General features: G+C 40.8%; 1 protein-coding gene across 2 annotated transcripts; it reads left to right on the forward strand.

Moving 5' to 3' along the window:
* Positions 1-28: 28 nt before the first annotated feature.
* LOC104145048 (nucleolar RNA helicase 2) lies at positions 29-15477 on the forward strand. 2 transcript variants are annotated; one of them, XM_068950904.1, is made up of 15 exons: positions 29-224; positions 593-859; positions 2127-2202; positions 2781-2959; positions 4340-4457; positions 5387-5572; positions 6133-6278; positions 7263-7412; positions 9142-9303; positions 10083-10202; positions 11020-11093; positions 11318-11477; positions 11785-11919; positions 13888-13932; positions 14913-15477. In XM_068950904.1, the coding sequence occupies exons 1-15, from the start codon at positions 120-122 to the stop codon at positions 15114-15116; spliced, it is 2127 nt and encodes a 708-aa protein (XP_068807005.1). In that variant the 5' UTR covers positions 29-119; the 3' UTR covers positions 15117-15477. The 2 variants fall into 2 exon arrangements, with proteins under 2 accessions (XP_068807005.1, XP_068807006.1); XM_068950905.1 differs by having other exon boundaries at positions 47-224; positions 596-859.
* The last annotated feature ends 113 nt before the right edge of the window (positions 15478-15590 follow it).

The following is a 15590-nucleotide window of genomic DNA, read 5'->3' on the forward strand; positions in this document are numbered from 1 at the left end:
TGGCTGGTCGCGGCGCCGTCGCCCCGCCCACGCGTTGCCGGGGCGGGTTCCGGGGTGGGGCCCGTTCCTGTCACACGGGGCGGCGGCGGCGGCGGCGGTGGCGCGGCCGGTGAGCGGAGATGCCTGAGGCCACCCGGTTTTGCGCCAGCAGCGGGGCCGAGTCCGAGCCCGAGAGCCCTATGGAGAGCGAGTCGGCCCTAGAGAGCAGCCGGCGGCGGCGCAAGGTACCGGCGAGGGCTCTGCGGCCTGGCCTGGCCTAGCCGCGCCGCGGCCGCCGGCCGTTGCGTCGCTCGCGGCCGCCGGGGCCACGTGCGCTTGCGGGGAGGAGGAGGAGGAGAAGGAGGAGGAGGAGGAGGAGGAGGAGGAGGGGGGGGGCGGGTTTGAGCCCCGCAAGCGGAGGCCGGGTCGGGAAAGCGTGTGCGGGCGGGGGCGCGGCGGCGGGAAGCCGTTACCGCGTGCGACCCCCCCCCCACCCCGGCCGTGGGCGGTTGGGAAGGAAATGTTCGTTGTTAACGCTCTTCCGCGCTGCCTTGTGCGCGCTTCGCGCACGTGTGTTTTCATTCGTGGTTGCGTCGCTCTGTGGCCGACCTAGAAGGAGAAAAAAGAGAAGAAGCCTAAACACCGCGACAGGTCCCGGAGGAGGAGGTCTCCGTCAGACGAAAGCGAGCAGTCAGAGGATGACCTTGATTCTCCGAAACTCAAAAGGGCGAGGAGCGGGGATAAAGAAAACGGTGATAGTAGGGGAGAAAGCCCGGAGCACGCGAGGCTGTCTTCCCTAAACGTTAAGTCCACCCGCAAAAAACGGCACAGTAATTCCAGTGAAACATCAAGTGGTGACTGTGACAGCGAGCAAGAGCAGGTAAAACTAGTAATTGGTTTTGCTATAGTGCCGTCTTTACCTTTCACCTCCTGCGTTGCAACAAGATTAAACTTACAACAAGTTACTTCTCATTTTTGTCTTATTCTAACCAACGGGAGCACTGCTGCCAGTCTTCAAGGCCTAAAGCTAACTGAGCTGTCTTTTATGTCTGTTATTTGTAAAACTTCAAAATTCTGGGGATGCTCAAGTTCTTTATCAGCGTGGCGTAGTTTCTTGACTTCCACGGTCTAACGCTGTGGTGACCGTTGGCAGTCGGACAAGCTGCAGTGAGGTGATGCTTTAATATGATTCAGCACCATTAGATGTGGCTGTAATCGCCAGAAATATATTTTAATTGGTGTATTTTTGTTAGTGCGAGTTCTTTTCCAATGAAAGAATAATTAGCTGTTTCTAGCTAGTGGAAAAAGAAAACATTACCTATTTACCTGTCTGTATGTCTGTTCTTATTAAATAGTAGCTAATGCAATAAGATGCTCCTTAAATAATAAAATGTATTGACATGCCAAGTTTGTAAGTCTTTTTAATCCTTTCTATAAGAATGATACTAGTTTTTATGTTGTCTGAATGTTTTTGCTTGATTTAGGTTCTTTAAAATTACTTCATGAACCATTTCCTTTTTTTTTTTTAAAGAAGGAAAGCACATTCTATTTTACCTGGTATTTGCTTTGAAAAGCTTTTTACTTGTATTTTTTGTTGCTTGTTTTTGTTTCTCATTCCAATTGATGCTTAACAAAGCCTCTAGAATTTCCATAGTTTGGCATTCCTTCCTCTCCTTCATTGCTTAAATCACTATGTGGTTTGCTAGCAAGTAGGAACAGTTGATAGTGATCTACCTTTTAACGTTATTGTTATGGGGACTGATTTCTGTATCTGTAAATCACTGTGCTGTATTATTTCGAAAGTAGGAAATGGACTAAATGCCAAGCCTGGTTCTTGCCTGTTATAACAAAGTATTCTAGGCCATCAGGAATTGTTTTTAAATATTATTTTAAAATTGATTGGGATACTTGGTACTAAGAGTTATGCCATTGCATAGGAAAAAAAGTCTTATTACAGATCACTTCTGTGTAGCTTTGGAATATGATATTAAGTAAAACAAAGAAGAGCCTTCAGCTGCGTTAGGTTATTGTCACTGAAAATTTGACCTTTGGGCACGACATTAGTGCCTACACTGTTACTCTGAATTTTCTGAATGATCCTATGATACTCACGTGGGATGTTATCTGAATTGTTGTTTACCAAACAGGAGTTGACCGAAGAACAGAAAGAAGGTGCTTTCTCCAATTTTTGTATTTCCAAAGGGACTGTTCAGCTTCTTCAAGGTAAATTTCTTGGTATCGTGTGATCACAGAAAATAAATGATCTCTGCCATTTTTTTTTTTATGCTTAGCATATTCAGTCAGCATTTGAGATGTGCTCTGCTTGTGTGTATGCAAGCATAGATGCTACACGGAGGCAAAACTTATTTCTATGTAAGGGAAAGAATAACAGGTGTACTAAGTATCTCTGACATTAGTATGACTGACTCTCTGTGAAATTGGGATAAGAGTAGAAATGGTTTTGGCGTGCAAGTAAGAGATCTGCCTGTATAGATGGGCGGGATCACATAAATAAAGCCACAATATTTTAAGACTCTTTTATTGAAGGATAGTAACTCCACCTGTCCAAGCTAGCAGTATCTCTGGTGACAGGAAGCTGGAGAATGGGTTAGAGACTCCCAAGGCACTCGGCACTCTTCAAGTTGAGCTCTGTGATGAAATAAATCGGTGAAGACGATGCCATAGTCCTGACTTACTCTGTAGAGTTGGCGAATGCTCTGCTTGGGATGACTTCCTCTGAAGACTATGCAAGAACAACTGTAACATGATTATATTAAAGGCGTCTGTTTAAATTGCCACAGCTCGAGGAGTAACGTACCTGTTTCCTGTGCAAGTAAAGACCTTTCACCCAGTGTATGCTGGCAAAGATGTAATTGCTCAAGCACGAACTGGAACCGGGAAAACGTTCTCTTTTGCTATCCCCTTAATTGAAAAGCTCCAGGCAGACACACAGGAAAGAAGAAGAGGCCGTTCACCAAAGGTAACTACGCTTGGTTGCAATCAGTGTTTTTGCTTTGTCTTACGTCTGAACGACTCAGATTTTTAATCTACTGGAAAAGTTCTTCAGGTCTGTGCAGGGATAAACTAATCCATGTTAAAGACTCTTTGACAGCATTGTTCACTGGGGCTGTACCTGCATCCTGTGCTGCCTCATGCCCTCTGATCAAGATCAAAGAGCAAAGTAGCTCTATTCACTTGTCAGTTCCCTCTTGCTGCATATACAAGACCGACATTGTAGGAGTTCAACCTGTCACTAGTTATTTTTGGCCTCATCTGCTAGAGTCCAGTAGTCACTGGTACAAAGCAAAGATCCAAGAGGCTCTGGGATTTGATGTTAAGCAGTTTAGGGCGTCTCTGGATACCTCTTATTTTCCCCAGGTTAGCAATAGATGAGAGATCTTTTTAACTGATAAAAGATTGTCTGCTTAAACATGTTTGTTTAAATGGTAAGTAGCGGAAGATTTCCAGAATAGACTAATTTTTCATTAGGACCACCACCAGATGTTGAAGCTTTTTCTCCAAAGGATGTAGACTCATTACTAGCTGCCTGCGTTCTGCAAGGGAATACAGATACGCTGTAAGAATTTTGTGAAAGGAGATACACAGTGACCTCCAGAACTAGATAGGGCCAATCAGATCGTTTCCTCGTTAATGGGAGGAAAACTTATTTTGCCTGTTCAATTCATCTTGTCACCCATCTCATAGATTACCTGAAACTCATATTGCAGAACTAGAGCCAAATGTTTTATCCAAATTCAGAACCGTTACATCTGCCAATCTAGGTAAACGGTGGCTGGCTGACTGAGAATGTTGGTTGCAGATTTGGCACAATCTTCTGCAGAGAAGGGAAAGCTTTCTTCCAAGAAATCAAGTCTTAAAGTAGAGAAGTTTTCAGGCCTTACTTAATCATAGTACACCACTTCCCACTCCCTTTAATGTGTGTCAATGTTGAAAGAAGTTATAGGACAAGTATTTTAAGGCTCCTTTGGTCGAGCCACTGATACCAAGTTTGCAATCGCTATTAAACTAAAGCGTATGCACATCTAGAAGAAGATTCTCATAGCTGATATGTTCTAGAGCCAAAATTAGGTAAGATTTAAGTACCTCCTGTATATTGCATTAAAAAAAAAAAACAAAAAAAAACAAAATTAGCCTGTCCTAAATGAATGCCTGCTGAGGGAGATTAATGATGTTCCGAGAACCTTAAGCAATGTATTTCCCTAATCTTTGCTTAGATAATGTTATTTCAACCTGAATTGTTTTTAAATGGTGGAATGTGTAGACCTAAAATGAAATCTAGTGGCTTCTTGGCAGAAGTCATGTTGCGAGAACGTCTCTATATTGTTTTCCTTCTATCTAGGTATTAGTTCTTGCTCCAACGAGAGAGCTGGCAAACCAGGTTGCCAAAGACTTCAAGGACATCACAAAAAAACTCACAGTAGCTTGTTTTTATGGAGGAACGCCATATAATGGTCAGAGTAAGTGACGCTTTTGACCAATAATTGAAATACAGATTGACTGATGTATTTGAGAAATGCAGGTGGCTCTTTCCAAACACACACTTGCATTCAAGAACTGGGGAGCGTTCATGGGGAATTCAATAGCTCAGTATATATCTTCTTATGATGGGAAATAAGAATAGTTGTCAACTGTATTCTTAGTATTCTTTGTTTACTCATGTACATTGAACCAAAGTGAAAGAGATTGTATAGAGTATTCAGTCTAGGTTCTTGTAAACATTTATATTTTGTTTTTAAGTCTTAGAGCTGTGGGTGGCTATGGTTTTTTGGCCTGGTAATAGGATTGTACGTGTAGAAGATCTGTAAATTGGAGGACAAGGTCTGTATTCTGACTATGTAGTTAGCTGTCTTGATAGTCATACTAGGAGCTAATTAGTGTAGAAATGAGAATAAGGTCTCTTGTCACAACAGATCTTGTGTCACAAGTCAGTTGGGATGAATTTTTTTTTCACGCAGAACTTTGGAAAGAGGTGTCAGTAATTCAGACAGTCAAATGAAGAAATATTAAAAGAAAGAAAGTTTCTTATTAAAGCAGTCGGACAATTTGGGAAGAGCTAACTTCTTCCAAAGTATGTTGAAACAAACTCCTAGTTTGATGCTTAATCTAAATCACGGGGGCGATGGAAGGGGGATGAGTGGCGCCCCTCTCCCCCGAAGAGCAGTAGTGCTTCTACCTATTTGCACAATTTTTTTCCCCCTCAGTTTCCTCCCCTTCATCATTTGCTCTAATTTCTGTTTGTGGGGAAAATTGTTACAATGTTTGTTTTAAGAAGCTGTTGTCTCATTATTACTCGGCTAACAAGTCTTTCTAATGTAGAGAATGCTCACTAGTTCACTGTTAACATCTATTCTTTCCTTTCCTTTTTCTTTTTTTTTTTTTTAATCAGTTGATCTCATTAGAAGTGGCATTGACATTTTGGTTGGCACACCTGGTCGAATCAAAGACCATCTTCAGAATGGCAAGCTGGACCTTAGCAAGGTGAAACATGTTGTCCTTGATGAAGTTGACCAGATGTTGGATATGGGATTTGCTGAACAAGTGGAGGACATATTACGAGTTGCGTACAAGAAGGGTAATCTCAATATTTAAACAAATAGTAAGGAATATAGTAGTCATTAGTCTACTGAAACCCAGGTATGTTTTCTGAAGCTTGCAAGCTGGCTTTATTTTGAAAAGACTGAATAGCATAATCTAGGAAATGTGCTGTGAAGGTAATATCTGAGGAAGTGTTGCAAAAGTGGGAATCATTCATAGAACCTTTGCAAAGCTTAAAATCCAGTAACTAGGAATTTTTAGACAACTTTGACACCTGTCTATAAAGTGTACTTAGATCTCTTCCAATTGAAAGGAATTAGAAGCTTTTTACCTTTTACATCACTTGAAAGCAAACTGGATTTTTTTCATAGTTTTTTTTTTTTTTTATAAACTTGAAAATAGTTTGACTGTCTAGATAGTTTTTTTTTTTTTTCCTCTCCATGTTGGTAATACATAAAATTTAAAAAGTAGAATTTCACTGTGTATTTTAGATACTGAGATTTGAGTCATATCTTTAATAACTTTTTTGAGATAAACTAGTAAATTTCTGTAAGATGCAAGAAACCAAGGTTTTGAAACATTGTTCTGTGTTTTAAGATTCTGAAGACAATCCCCAGACGCTACTGTTTTCTGCAACTTGCCCACATTGGGTGTATGATGTAGCTAAGAAATACATGAAGTCTAAATATGAGCAGATTGACCTTATTGGGAGAAGAACTCAAAAGGCTGCTACAACAGTAGAAGTGAGTAACCTGTCTAAGGTGGAGTATTTTCAGTCGTCTTCCCTTTTCCTTTCTGCCTGAAATGGTCACCCGCTCCCAAGGTATGTTATCAAAAAAATTGCTGTGAGAATTATTTTTTAGGTATAGGACGTGTTACAGCTATTCAGACTGTGCCTAGGTTTAGCATCTGTTTCTCCTCTTACAGCATCCAGTAACACTATAGACTTTCAGCCCACTGTGCCTCATTTGTCAGTTGTTTCTGCTTTCAGAGAAAAGCAAGACCGGAATTTATCTGAGTTGCAATCAAAAGGCACACATTAATATTAACCTGGCTCTCTCAAATTACCACAGACATCACCACTGAATTCTGGTATCTTGTATAGAGGAGGCTTTTTCAAACTTTTCATGGTATCTCCCCTCACTAGGCCTTTGCTTGTTGTGCAGTAAGTACCATAGCAAGGAATACAATACAGGTATGTTAGAAGCCTGAATTACTTTTCTTTACCTGATAAAGTAAGGTATTTGTTTCTGTTTAAATATTGTTTAACAGTATTTTGACTGACCAGTTGCACACATCAAAATTGTATCAGTGGGACTGAAAGACTGTTAATCTTGAGTTTGCAAAAAAATTGTAAGGCACTGTGTTCATTTGTGTCACTTTGTCTGACATAAAGCTGTCTTTAATAGAAATATGATAAATTCTGCACTCCTGACTGTCCTGCAGAGAAATAATAGGTCATCTCCTGTTTTTGTCTTGCTTTACAGAGGTGATATGTATGCTGTCACCTTTATTTTTCTTACTCTAATTACTTTGCTTAGTGTTAGACTAATCATGGTGGACATAAGGGCCTTATGGATCCTACAAGTTCTAGCAATGCAAGTTAGCGTGTTTTGCCCCTCAATAAACTCTAACTTTTTAGTATTTGTGGATTTTACATTCTCAAATGTTTTGAGAGAGAATCTTGTATTTTTATGTAAGCTAAATACTGGAATTCTTCTCCACAGCATTTGGCTATTGAATGTCACTGGTCTCAGAGAGCTGCGGTTATTGGGGATGTCATTCAGGTCTACAGTGGCAGCCATGGGAGGACCATTGTCTTTTGTGAGACCAAAAAGGAGGCAAATGAACTGGCTTTAAATGCTTCAATCAAACAGGTATTTTATCTTCTATATTGAGTAACAAAACCTGTCACAGATAATATCAACCCTGTGTCGATATTGGACCTGTGCTAAGTTTGAAAGAGTGACTTTCAAAGTGGATAAGGTATGTTTTTGCAGGTAGTCAGATCGTTTCAAAACATTTAAATGCTCCCCCCCCCCCCAAACAAAAAAACCCCACACTGATTGAAAATTCATATATTATGATCTTCAGGACTGGGCTATATAGGTTTTTTTGTTTGTTTGTTTTATTTTTAGAGAGGAGGTCTCGTTGACATTAAATGAGACAGTTACAAATCAATTAATCCTTCAGACAGCCTTCTCTCTTGGGTTAAAATATGGTAACAAGAAGATTTGAGAGCTACTTGGATAACAGGTCATGGTACTGGAATAGCAGTTATGGAGCTGCGAGGCTGCCATTAATGGTTTCAGGGGGCCCCAGTCAGGGGTTTACAGCCGTAAAACACTAGAGGCTCTATCTGTATTTCATTGAGAAGCTTACTAGCTTTTAGGAAGAGTTTAAAGGTGTATGCATAGAAATAATTTGGTCTGTCAACTCTTGTGAACGGTCTTTAGTTTATGCTTGAGATTTTTGCTACAGCACTCTTAACTCTGGTAGAAGATAATTAGCTGATGTAGTGGTGTGGCAATGTCTAAGATGTGTTGCCACACTGGTGCTGCGTGCTGTGTTATGGTGGTGGTATCACAGCAACTACTTCTTCTGTATGTGTTTTCATGGAGGAGATGGGTTACCTTATATCTAGAAAGCAGTGTAGCATTGTGTTTTTAGGGAAAGGAGAAGCTCTTTGATCTGCCTCAACTGTGTTCAGGAGTGTTTCTCCCGCACTCCTAGATGACCTCACTAACAGCTAAACCTGAGCGTGGAGCCTTATCCTGCGTTACTGGTGGTGTTAGTGATATCAAATCTTGCATAGGCAATGCAGAACTCTGATCTTGGCAGGTAAGAGAAGGAAATTACTTAGATGTTTCTGATTTAGCATTTTAATGCTTGCTAGCAGAATATTTGCCTGTTCCCTCTATCAGGTGACGTTAATTACAACTGTCTGCAAGTTATTTTTTTGAATTCTGAGCTAATGCTAACATCGCGTTATTATTTTTAAATCATTCTGTTTACATGTGAAAAGCATGGAAACGAACTATGGGTAAAATATTGACAAATGTGAAGTGGAGAAAAAGTCATTTTAGTTTCTGTGTCTTGGTCTTTGTACGTGTGATTGCTGTGATACAGAAGGACTTTCAGAATACTTGGATTAAAAAAAAAAAGTCTTTAGAACTGTAATTCCTTTTTAAGACCATTTCTATTTTTGACGTTTAATTGATAGAAGGGAAATTGATTATATTAAAGGGAAGTAAGAAGTAACACCATTTTGGAAAAGTTGTCTAACTTAATGTTATGAAAGCCTTAGGACGTTCTGTCAGAGATGCCTATTTATAAACAACCTCAGTCTTGCACAGGGGGCATGGACTGAAAGTCAGGGCATAGGTATTATATCCATCTCTAATTGCTGTGGCCTGTGACAAGATGTGCATTGCTATTCTGTTTTCCTTCAGTTGTTAAAGGTCTTTGAGGTATATGAATAAGGAAGCACTGAGTATCTTGCCGTACGATAGCTATTGTATACCATGATATTGTACCCAAAAGTGACCATAAAATGGAGTATTGTTTTGAATTTTGGTACAGTCCTGTAATAATACTGTTTTTCAGGATTGCCAGTCGTTGCATGGTGACATTCCTCAAAAGCAAAGGGAGATAACACTGAAAGGTTTTAGAAATGGCGCGTTTAAAGTTCTGGTTGCAACAAACGTAGCTGCCCGTGGTTTAGATATCCCTGAAGTTGACCTGGTTGTACAAGGTTCTCCACCAAAGGTATGTTGCGTGTCTTGCAGTATAAATTATAGTATTGTTTTCAAGTAGTAAATGCTATCAAGTGATGTTGTACATCACATGCAGTTTATCAGCATATCCTGATACACAGAAGTAGTTTCTTAGAGGATATTTTAAGAGCGCATCAGTCCAAAGTCTGTTTGAAGACGGTCTTTTTGGAATGCTTTCAGATAATACTTCTCACAGGTAACACCAAAGATTTTGGTTGGCCTTCAAGGCTGTCTAAAGCCTCTCCCTTCGAGGCCATATATGGTGTTGCGAGTCTGGAAGCAGGGAGAGGGGGAAAGAAAGGCTATATATGTTTGGCAAGAATGACTCACTAAGTAGAGGCATGTGTGAGGAGGAGACCCCAACAGTGAGCACGCTGGCTGAAGTTGAGAGGGTTTAAAAGAAGCAAGTTAATTTTTTCAGTGAACTCACTATTAATGTCTCAGTAACCATGTTGCTCAGGATGACGTGCAGGAGTGTGAGCGGCCTTGTATAGAGGTATACGCGCTCCAAAGTTTTCTCAGGTTCCCTGTGGTGATGCCAAAACAAGGCTTAGTTGATCTATGCTTGTGATTCTGGTTTTCAAACCTTGCTTTTTAGAGGGTTGTGGAAAAGCTTACTCTTTTGACTTTAAATTAAAAAAGAACCATTGTTTCTCTAACTTCTCAGCTGCAATTATTGTGCATTGTTCAGGCTTACCTAGAACAGCTTCTATTAAGTTATATGAATGAACTGATTTAATTGGATAAAGCATAAAGTTATTTATTTTGAAGGATGTGGAGTCCTACATCCATCGTTCTGGACGCACGGGTCGAGCTGGCCGAACTGGGATCTGTATTTGTTTTTATCAGCGGAAGGAAGAAAATCAATTAAGATACGTGGAGCAAAAAGCGGTAAAGTATAGTTTCCTTCCAGTCACAAGCACTCAAATGCAATGTGATAGGGTAGCGTTTAATATCCTCGTGTCTTTTTTGTTCAATACTTTCATTGTGGAATATACCTTATAAAGCATCCACTTGAGGTTCAATTTATCTTGGAGAGTTTGGGTACATAATCACGTACTGTGGAGCAGGCAGCACACCGCCGATTCTCATACCCACGCTTTTTCACCAAATGCCAGTGAGATTGTAGCTGTGGAAATGAAAAAGAAGCTAGCTGGATTTCAGGTTATTGTTCGCTCTGGCTTATCGTGTGATCAGTGATCTGCATATTTCTAGCTTTGTTGAGAACTGTTACTCTGATTTATACACTTTTTGCTGTCCCACGTGATAGCTTTCTCGCTGATTAAGCATTCAGTTGGGATGAGATGGTTTAGTCTTAGGAGTGTAAAAAAAAGACTTGAATTTAGAGAGGCTGTATAACATGTACTTTAATTTTAATCTGGTTTACTTGGATTTATAATTTTGTCTAGAATTTAGAGGCCTTTTCTTCTGGAATAATCAACACGGTTTCTGTTCATTTGAGTTTAAGGCTATGATTCAAAGAATCATTTAAACTGACCTATGTACACTAAATGCTTGTAAACATTACTGATTTTCCTGTGACCTCAACCTTGTAATTTTCACTAGCAAATGTAGGGAGTTAAAAGGTGAACAGCACAAGAAAAATGCAAGGTTTAAATGCTTGTTTCGCTGGAAACCAACAATATTTCTTTAGAACTCAATTATTTACGGTCTGTAACTTTTATCTGTATTTCACTATAAATTTCAGGGCATTACATTTAAGCGTGTTGGTGTTCCTACTGCAACAGATATAATAAAAGCTTCCAGCAAAGATGCCATCAGGTATGTTCAGTGACTTAAGCCCTATCATGTCTTCATATCTTTCTAATTCAAAATGGCTGTTTGAATTGATTATCGCCCTTTCTCTGTAAGGACGGTGATATCAGTTGATAACTGATCTCTGTTAAATTCTTGGATTGCTGTTTTTCTTCTGTCCCAGAGTCTACTAAATATCACTGCGTAAACTTTTCTCCCCGTCTAGCAGTCTTTTTACTTTAAATACTTAGGTGTCTGGATTCTGTTCCTCAAACGGCTATTGAGTATTTCAAAGAATCTGCTCGGTGGCTAATACAAGAGAAGGGGCCAGTTAATGCCCTGGCTGCAGCTCTAGCCCATATTTCAGGCGCTACTTCCATTGAACAGCGCTCCCTGCTCAACTCGGATGCTGTAAGTGCGTTTAGCTTAACATTTGTCTGGAATTCGGAAAAAAAAAAAAAAACCACTCAACTTTGTCTAAATGTATAATTATTTGTCTCCTTATGGTTTTGCTTGTGGGAACTGCGGTTAGGCCACAAAACACTACTCTTTTTAGTTAAAAGCAGAAATAGAGTTGTTATAAATATACTTGTTATCCCATAACAGTAGCCATTTTAAAAACTTGGTTTCCAAACTGTAAATAAGCAGTTTTCTCATGTCTGGTAGATGAAATGAAGCTCTGACTGAAAGAAACATAAGAAAACTTCATACTTTTTAGGGATTTGTTACGATGATACTACGCTGCTCTGAAGAAATAAACAATATGAGCTATGCTTGGCGAAGACTGCGAGATCAGTTGGGTGATGATATTGATAGGAAGGTGAACAGGATGTGTTTCATCAAGGGAAGAATGGTAAGCTTTTTTGTATCTTTGCTACTGTATGCTTTGGTTGTAGCCTTTTCTCAGCAAATATCAGGAGGGATATTTGTGGTCTGTTTTTCTCCCGTTCAAGGCCCTGTTGACAAGGGATTCTCTGGCAGAAGGACGGGCCTAATCTGTCTTATGAGTGGTCATCTCAGGGATGTAGGGCTCTGCTCCACTGACGTGCTAAGGATGTAGTACGATGCAGTATAATGGTGAAAGTCTCTGTAGGGATAACTATATGGGTAAAAGGTGTGAACTGTTTACCCTGTACCTTTATGGTTAAATGTAGAACAGGATTTCTTAAGACACCGTCAGTTCTGATAAGGTACGTCTATCATATTTCTGCCACCTACAACTGAAAGATCAGAAAATTATTTTGGTCTGTGTAGGTGATGTTGTTATAACCACTGTAGCAATACTCAATGCAAGACAGTTATTTTAAGAAAACTGATTTCTTTCACTTTTTATCTTGGACTTCACATACATTTTTCGCAAGGATGAGAGCATGCATGGTCAAACAGTCTGTCTGGGATTATTTGTGGTGACGGTCAAACAGTCTGTCTGGGATTATTTGTGGTGACGCAGAGGACAAGGAATACTGCCTGTTGAGTCCTCATCACGTCTCCTGGGTTGTCCTTTAGCAAACATGTACTGTGCCTTTTGTACCCCATAGGAGTTGACAGTGATCTTTTCATTATGTTCTACTTCTGTGAGTTATTAAGACAATATTGCTGATTTGTTCACTCTTTCTGCTTTTTCAAGTATAGTTTTTGTTTTCTTGATCTGGCTGGGTTGAGAAGCTGCACAGAGATACTCTGATCTTCATGACTGACTCATTTAGGTGCTGTCAACACATGCCATTCTTTTATTTCTTGTTGTGCTATTAATTTTCTGGTGATTTCACAAACCCCTACATTTCCATTCATATCTATGTTAAGGTTTCTATTACAGAGATCTACATAAAGACTTGGTAAATGATAACTGTCAGTTTGTATTTCGTTTTTTTTTTTTTTCTGTCGTTTATGTTGGGATGGGAAAAGGCAGTAGACAAACTAAAAAGACCTCAGAACTGTTTGAAGACAAGTTGTGAGGACACTTCAGAGACAGATGTTGAATGAACTTTTACGTAGAGATTTGTGGCGAGTGGTAAGATGTGTTAAGGTATGAATGGAGGTTGACTGTGTGGGTTTTGGAAGTACCAGAAGGAGGGAAATGGAAGAAGGGCAGGTGTTGATGGCAGTTAGATTAGCAAATCATCAAGACAGCAGCACATCTGCATGCAATACCACATGCATGCACAAATCTGGAAAAATAAGAGAGCCTTAAAAAAAAAAGGGGTAGCCTACACCCCAACAGAAATGGAGGACACAGACAGAGTCTGTGGCAGAGTCTAGCCATTAAGGAGTAATATGGGAAGGTAAACAATGGGATTGGAGCCTTATGATATCCAGCTAAGGAAGGAGAAAGATGGTCCTAATGACTTGCAGAGATGGGATAGGGTGGAGATACACAAGCTCACAATCACTGTCAGCTCCTAAAAGATACGTTCAAAACAGCATGGGAAGGAATTCTCGTCAGGCCAAACGGGCACATGTGTCTTTGTGCCTGAACGCTAGACAGACTGCTTGGGTGCATCTTGATACTTGGATATGAGATTGTGAGTGAAATTGGTCTTTTTAATGAAGTCCCCTTCCTCTCCTATGAAGTCTTGCAGCATACTTTCTTACAATATTGCAAGTATCAATGTTTTGTGAGACACCGATGAAACTCTCTCAAAGATTTCAAAGTATGTTATGTCATTGACTTAGCACTAATCACTTGTCCTATCACTTTGAAATGTAAAACTGTTTGTTTGAGTACATAGGTTTCTAGGTGCTGGCCTTTTTTTTTTTTTCTTAGTAGTAATCAATTAGAAAGGCTAGGTTTGAATCCATTAAAATTATTCTCTCTTTTTAGGGTGTGTGCTTTGATATTCCTGCAGCAGACCAAAAGGAAATAGAGGTACTTACTTCACTGAAGTTTCTGGTTACAGCAGACTAGATGAAACTGGCCTGACTGGGTCAGACTGGAGAGCTTATCTAGCCTGTATCCTGATTTTTATAGTGGCCAAAAGGGATGCCGATGAAGGAACAGAAGTTCAGAAGTAGCATACAGTGATCATTTCTTAAATATTCCCCCAGGCTCCAGAAATCTGTAGCTTGAGACTTTCCACTGAGAAGAGCGGTGGTGTGAACTTTCCATTGCTGTTACTGCTGCGGGAGTGATCTTTGTAGACGTGTGTTTCATTACACTTAAGAGACCTTTTCTCCATGTTACCATTCTCCTCACCCAGAATTCCCTGCACAGAAAAGTGAATTCCAGATCCGATTTTTCCTTTGGCAGAATTAGTATTTGTATGCCAAAATTCCCTACACTGCCAATCTGTCTTTCAGGTATTGTTCCCTTAGCGCATCTCCATGCCCTTATGCCCCAGCTCTCGCTCACTCCTAAAACAATCGTTTGTTCCAGATTAGAGGTTAACGGTGGGGTGGGGTGGGGTGTTGGAGGATCAGTAGGGACTCTAGCTGCACTCCTATCAATGGAAAAGTGGGGAAAGAGGCTGCTCTGTAAGTCTGTGGGGTGGGTTCAGTTCAATTTTATAGCATCGGTTCCTGTTTGAGTTTGCATTTGGGTTGGATCGCCCCTGCCATCGCTGGGGTCTGGAGCTCTTGGTGGGAGAGCTTCTGTTACGCAGGGTGCTGAGTCTTCCCCAGTGTCACAAACTTGTGCTTTTACACGGTGGCACACGCCCTAGGACTTCTGCAGCGTTTATTCTCAAAATCTTGAAACCAGCGTTGACCGGCTTAGTTAGAAGCTTAAACGCTCTGTATTTGCTAACCATCTTTCCTTGCTTGTTCATTTGAGCCAATTTAATAATTATGAAATATACTGTATTTGTATTCCTAGAACGTAACTTGATATGTATGACTTTGTTTTGACAGGGAAGATGGGAAGATTCAAAACAGTGGCGTTTGTGTGTGGCAACCGAATTGCCCGAGTTGTTAGAGACGCAGCGAGGAGGAGGAGGAGGAGGAGGAAGTAGGAGTTTCTCGAGCTCCAGGAACGGGAGGCGAGGTAGTTCCGGTAGAAACAGATTCAGAAGCAGAGGGCAGAAACGAAGCTTTGACAGAGCCTTTGATCGCTAACTTTAGCAATCCCAGCGTGGAAAAAAGAGGACTGAAGTATTTTATACCACGTTCAAAGAGGCTGTTCCTGTATGTTTGTACCACTTTGGAAAAAAATCTGTCATTCAGATTGTTTTTTCCCCTCCTCTCTCCTCAGTACTACTTTGGTCATAAGTAAGATCCTGTTCACTTAAAGAAAAGCAAAGCACGTTTCCCTTCTTTCTTGTATGGCCATCTCCGCTGCGTGTCAAACCTCCACCCTCCTTGCAGAATAGGGCTGTCGCCTTCCCGGCCGCAGCCTGGCTCGCTGTACAATGTGTAGATCTTAACTGCCGGCGGCTCCCTGTACATTTTTCCAAAAAATAAAAACATTATTTTACAATTCACGTCTACCTGGGCTCTATCGCCTTTTCGGAGCGGGCGGTCAAAGCACGGCGTGTCCGGGGAGGGGCGGTGAGGCGGAAGGGGCGGCGCCGGGCCGGGCCGGGCCGGTCG

The sequence above is a fragment of the Struthio camelus genome, chromosome 7 (assembly GCF_040807025.1).
Source record: "Struthio camelus isolate bStrCam1 chromosome 7, bStrCam1.hap1, whole genome shotgun sequence".
Taxonomy (NCBI): Eukaryota; Metazoa; Chordata; class Aves; order Struthioniformes; family Struthionidae; genus Struthio; species Struthio camelus.

What these genes read in the sequence shown, in the direction of transcription:
- LOC104145048 (XM_068950904.1), top strand. Translation starts at nt 120, where the DNA reads ATGCCTGAGGCCACCCGGTTTTGCGCCAGCAGCGGGGCCGAGTCCGAG. An exon ending in GACTGTTCAGCTTCTTCAAG is followed by an intron (nt 2,203 to 2,780) that starts GTAAATTTCTTG and finishes AAATTGCCACAG; the next exon opens with CTCGAGGAGTAACGTACCTG. An exon ending in GAAGAGGCCGTTCACCAAAG is followed by an intron (nt 2,960 to 4,339) that starts GTAACTACGCTT and finishes CCTTCTATCTAG; the next exon opens with GTATTAGTTCTTGCTCCAAC.